General features: G+C 33.6%; 1 protein-coding gene across 1 annotated transcript; it reads right to left on the reverse strand.

Moving 5' to 3' along the window:
* Window positions 1-3,399: 3,399 nt before the first annotated feature.
* LOC107030196 lies at window positions 3,400-4,398 on the reverse strand. The gene is made up of 3 exons (XM_015231565.1): window positions 3,927-4,398; window positions 3,712-3,879; window positions 3,400-3,470 (listed from the first exon to the last, which is right to left on the reverse strand). The coding sequence occupies exons 1-3, from the start codon at window positions 4,396-4,398 to the stop codon at window positions 3,400-3,402; spliced, it is 711 nt and encodes a 236-aa protein (XP_015087051.1).
* Between the last annotated feature and the right edge of the window lie 445 nt (window positions 4,399-4,843).

Here is a 4,843-nt window from a genome sequence, read left to right on the forward strand (position 1 = left end):
AAAATCCATTTGTAACCAACAGGTTTAATACCATTAGGTGTTTGAACTATAGGTCCAAAAACTTCACGTTTGGCAAGTGAACTCAACTCTGATTGAATTGCATCTTGCCATTTTTGCCAATCATTTCATTGTCGACATTCTATAAAAGATTGAGGTTCATGATCCTCATTATCTTGCATGATATTTTTTGCAACATATATGCAAAGACATAATCAACCACTATTTTTGATCGATTCATATTAGTTTCAACATCTCTTAAATTTATGGATAGTTCATTATTTCCTTGACTTTCAAGTTCATTGATTCTTTCATGAATATCAGACTTATTCAAATTTTGAACTTCCATATGAGATTCTTTCATAGTGTCATCTTGACATTTAATCTTTCTTTTTCTAGGATTTTGATCCTTAGACCCCAATGGTCTACCACGCTTTAGGTGTGTTTTTGACTCATTAGCTATGACACTAGTGGATGGTCCTTTAGGGACATCAATTCGAATTGGGACATTCTCTGCAGGAATATGTGATTTAGTAATCCTTTTCAAATATGTAAATGCGTCTGGCATTTGATTTACAATTTTCTGCAGATGAATAATCTTTTGTACTTCTTGTTCGCAAGTAGAAGAATATGGATCAAGATGAGACAATGATAAATTTTTCCACAAAATTTCTCGTTTTATTTCACTATCCTCTCCCCCTAATTTTGGGAAAACTGTCTCATCAAATCGACAATCTGCAAATCTAGCAGTAAACATGTCTCCAGTCAATGGTTCAAGATATAGAATAATGGAGTGTGACTCAAACCCAACATATATTCCTAACCTTCTTTAAGAGCCCATCTTAGTGCGGTTTGGTGGTGCCACGGCACATGTACAGCACTTCCAAAAATTCTTAGATGGGATATATTAGGTTCTTGATCCATAACCAATTGCAATGGAGAAACCTTATGATAACTTGTCGGTCCGAGACGAATAAGTGTTGCATCATGCAAAATTGCATGTCCCCACACAGAAGTGGGCAACTTAGTTTTCATAAGCAATGGTCTTGATGCAAAGACATAATCAACCACTATTTCTGATTGATTCATATTAGTTTCAACATCTCTTAAATTAATGGATAGTTCATTATTTCCTTGAGTTTCAAATTCATTGATTCTTTCATGAATATCAGACTTATTCAAATTTTGAACTTCCATATGAGATTCTCTCATAGTGTCATCTTGACATTTAATATTTCTTTTTCTAGGATTTTGATCCTTAGACCCCAATGGTCTACCACGCTTTAGGTGTGTTTTTGACTCATTAGCTATGACACTAGTGGATGGTCCTTTAGGGACATCAATTCGAATTTGGACATTCTCTGCGGGAATATGTGATTTAGTAATCCTTTTCAAATCTGTAAATGCGTCTGGCATTTGATTTGCAATTTTCTGCAGATAGATAATCTTTTGTACTTCTTGTTCGCAAGTAGAAGAATATGGATCAAGATGAGACAATGATAAATTTTTCCACAAAATTTCTCGTTTTATTTCACTATTCTATCCCACTAATTTCGGGAAAACTGTCTCATCAAACCGACAATCTGCAAATCTAGCAGTAAACATGTCTCCACATCAATGGTTCAAGATAGAGAATAATGGAGGGTGACTCAAACCCAACATATATTCCTAACCTTCTTTGAGAGCCCATCTTAGTGCGGTTTGGTGGTGCCACAGGCACATATACAACACTTCCAAAAATTCTTAGATGGGATATATTAGGTTCTTGACCCATAACCAATTGCAATGGAGAAACCTTATGATAACTTGTCGGTCTGAGACGAATAAGTGTTGCAGCATGCAAAATTGCATGTCCCCACACAGAAGTGGGCAACTTAGTTTTCATAAGCAATGGTCTTGCTATTAATTGTAAACGTTTAATTAATGACTCTGCGAGACCATTCTGAGTATGATCATGAGCAATGGAGTGTTCAACTCTTATCCCAATTGCTAAACAATAATCAAATGATTGGGATGAAAACTCTGCAGCATTATCAAGACGAATGGACTTAATCTGATTATCAGGAAAGTGTGCCCTTAACCTTATTATTTGTGCCAATAATTTTGCAAATGCCATGTTACGAGATGACAATAGGCACACATGAGACCATCTAGAAGAAGCATCTATTAGAACCATAAAATATCTAAATGACCCACTAGGTGGGTGAATAGGTCCACAAATATCCCCATATATACATTCCAAGAACGCAGGGGACTCAATCTTAACTTTCATTGGTGATGGTCTCACAATTAACTTGTCTTGATAACAAGCAGTACAAGAAAATTCACCATTTAAAAGAACTTTTAGGTCTTTTAGTGGATGTCCATTCAAATTTTCAATAATTCGTCTCATCATTATTGACCCAGGATGTCCTAGACGATCATGCCAAAGTACAAATGTATTGGAATCAGTAAACTTCTTATTTACTATAAAATGTGCCTCAATTGCACTAATTTTTGTTCAATACAAGCCAGAAGATAAAGCATGGAACTTTTCTATAATACATGTCTGCCCAGAGACATTCTTGGTGATACCAAGATATTCAAGATTTATTTCATCCATTGATTGGATATGATAACCATTTTCACGTATATCTTTAAAACTCAACAAGTTTCTCTTAGATTTTGGAGAAAACATAGCATTATAAATGATGAGTTTAGTTCCCTTTGGCAAAATTACAATGGCTCTTCCAAAACCCTCAATCATATTAGTACTACCAAAAATTGTAGTAACATTTATTTTTCCCATACTTAAATGAGAAAAATATTTCTTATTTATGGATATCGTATGTGTTGTACCAGAATCAATCAAACAAATATCTTCATATTTCGATAATATGTTCATACAACTGTCCATATATTCACATGAAATGACATACACAAAATAAATATATATTAAATATTAGTGTTGTCAAAAGGGAACAATATATTCAAAAGAATAAATTAATAATTAAATATTAGAAATTGAGCATTAATTTATTGTTTTTTCTAAGTCAAAAATGAGTTGTTAGGAAAATAAAATAAAATCAATATTTAATCCTAGTTAATAACAGACTGCATGTTTTTAACATTAGATAAAATTAAAGACCTAATATAATACAAACACATGATAAATCCTATTTAATATTAGAATTTATGTTTTTAACATTAGACCAAGTTAAAGACCTAATATAATGCAAACACGTGATAAAGTTTAGTATTTGACTAACTCTATCATATTAAATAAATCATGAAAAATATATATTATCTTATTAAGAATTAAGGAACAAGCTAATGAACGACTAAACTAATTTAAAATACTAATACTCATGCAAACAACTACCATTACATGAAATTTAATAATAAATACTACCAAAAAAAATATCACTCTTCCATGTTCACAGAACCATCACCAATTAAGTGATCTATTTTTCCTTCAGGATGTGCGAAGAAATCTGGTACATCCAAGTGCGTGATGTCAACTTGATTTTCAGAGATAAATTTGCCGCAGGATTTTTATCTTTCTTCTTTAATGGCTCTTGATAAAGCTCAACCAAGTGTTTGGGAGTACGACAATCACATGCATAATGACCTCTTCCACCACATCGAAAACAACCTTCCCTAGTTGCTTCACGTTTCTCATCCTTTATTTTTCCTTTTTATTTGATGAATGATTAATGCCAGGAATAGAATTACGTTCTTGACCATAATCATGACCACAACCACGTCCACGTCCACGACCACGATTAGGACTGCGACCTTTTCCATGCCTAGCATGGTGGGCGTACTCCCCATTCACTTCAGGAAGTGGTTCAGATCCAGTAGGTCGATTCTCATGATTTTTCAATAATAAATCATTATTTGCTCGGCCACAAGAAGATGAGAAATTAGTTCGGAATACTTTTTGAAACCTTTCTCTCGATATTGTTGCTGCAAGAGCATATTCGAAGTGGAGAACGTCTTTTCCATCATATCAATCTCACTAACCGTTTCTCCACATAATTTCAATTGAGAAGTGATTCTGAACATGGCAGAATTATACTCATGTATAGACTTAAAGTCTTGTAGCCTTTGATGCATCCAATCATATCGTGCCTTTGAATGTATGACCATCTTCAAGTGGTCAAATCTTTCTTTTAGGTTATTCCACAAAACAAGTGGATCCTTAACTATCAGATATTCGATTTTCAGAATCTCGTCAAGATGATGACGCAAGAATATCATTGCTCGTGCACAGTTTTGATTTGATGCCTTATTTTCTTCTTTTATGTTGTCTCCAAGACCCATTGCATCAAGGTGGATTTCAGCATCCAACACCCATGAGAGGTAGTTCCTTCCCGAACTTTGAAGGGCAGTGAACTCTAGTTTTGTAAGATTGGCCATTAAAATTAAAAACCAAAGAATATATAATACTTTTATTAATTCTTCAAATCTAACATTCACTTTTGAGAAATTAGAGTCTCGTGCTGATAACGTGTTATAAAACTATAGAATAAGAAGAAGAAACTAGAGAGAAAAGAAGAGAAGACTTGTTATTTCTCTTGATGAATTAATTTACAATGAAGAGGAGCACTATATTTCTAGGAGAAATCTAACTTGGTCCCCAAGTAAGACTCTTTAATCATATCCTAAAAAGGACTCCACATGATACACATTCACTATAATACAAATACTTTATAACATGATTAAATTAATTCACCAATAAAAAAATCACATTAAATCATTGCTCCCAATTAGATTCGAACCCGGGTGGAGCAAGACTTCATTTCAAGGGCTCAATTTCGGCCCTCTCTCCAAATTTCCCTTCCACTTTATTAATTAAATAATT

Source organism: Solanum pennellii, chromosome 9, assembly GCF_001406875.1.
Source record: "Solanum pennellii chromosome 9, SPENNV200".
NCBI lineage: Eukaryota > Viridiplantae > Streptophyta > Magnoliopsida > Solanales > Solanaceae > Solanum > Solanum pennellii.

Bases quoted from the DNA above. Each gene is read 5' to 3' on its own strand.
- LOC107030196 (XM_015231565.1), bottom strand. From the start codon at position 4,398: ATGGCCAATCTTACAAAACTAGAGTTCACTGCCCTTCAAAGTTCGGGA. The intron at 3,880-3,926 runs GTTTCAAAAAGT...CTTGTGGCCGAG, and splicing joins GCAACAATATCGAGAGAAAG to CAAATAATGATTTATTATTG. The intron at 3,471-3,711 runs GTAATTCTATTC...TGGATGTACCAG, and splicing joins TCATGATTATGGTCAAGAAC to ATTTCTTCGCACATCCTGAA.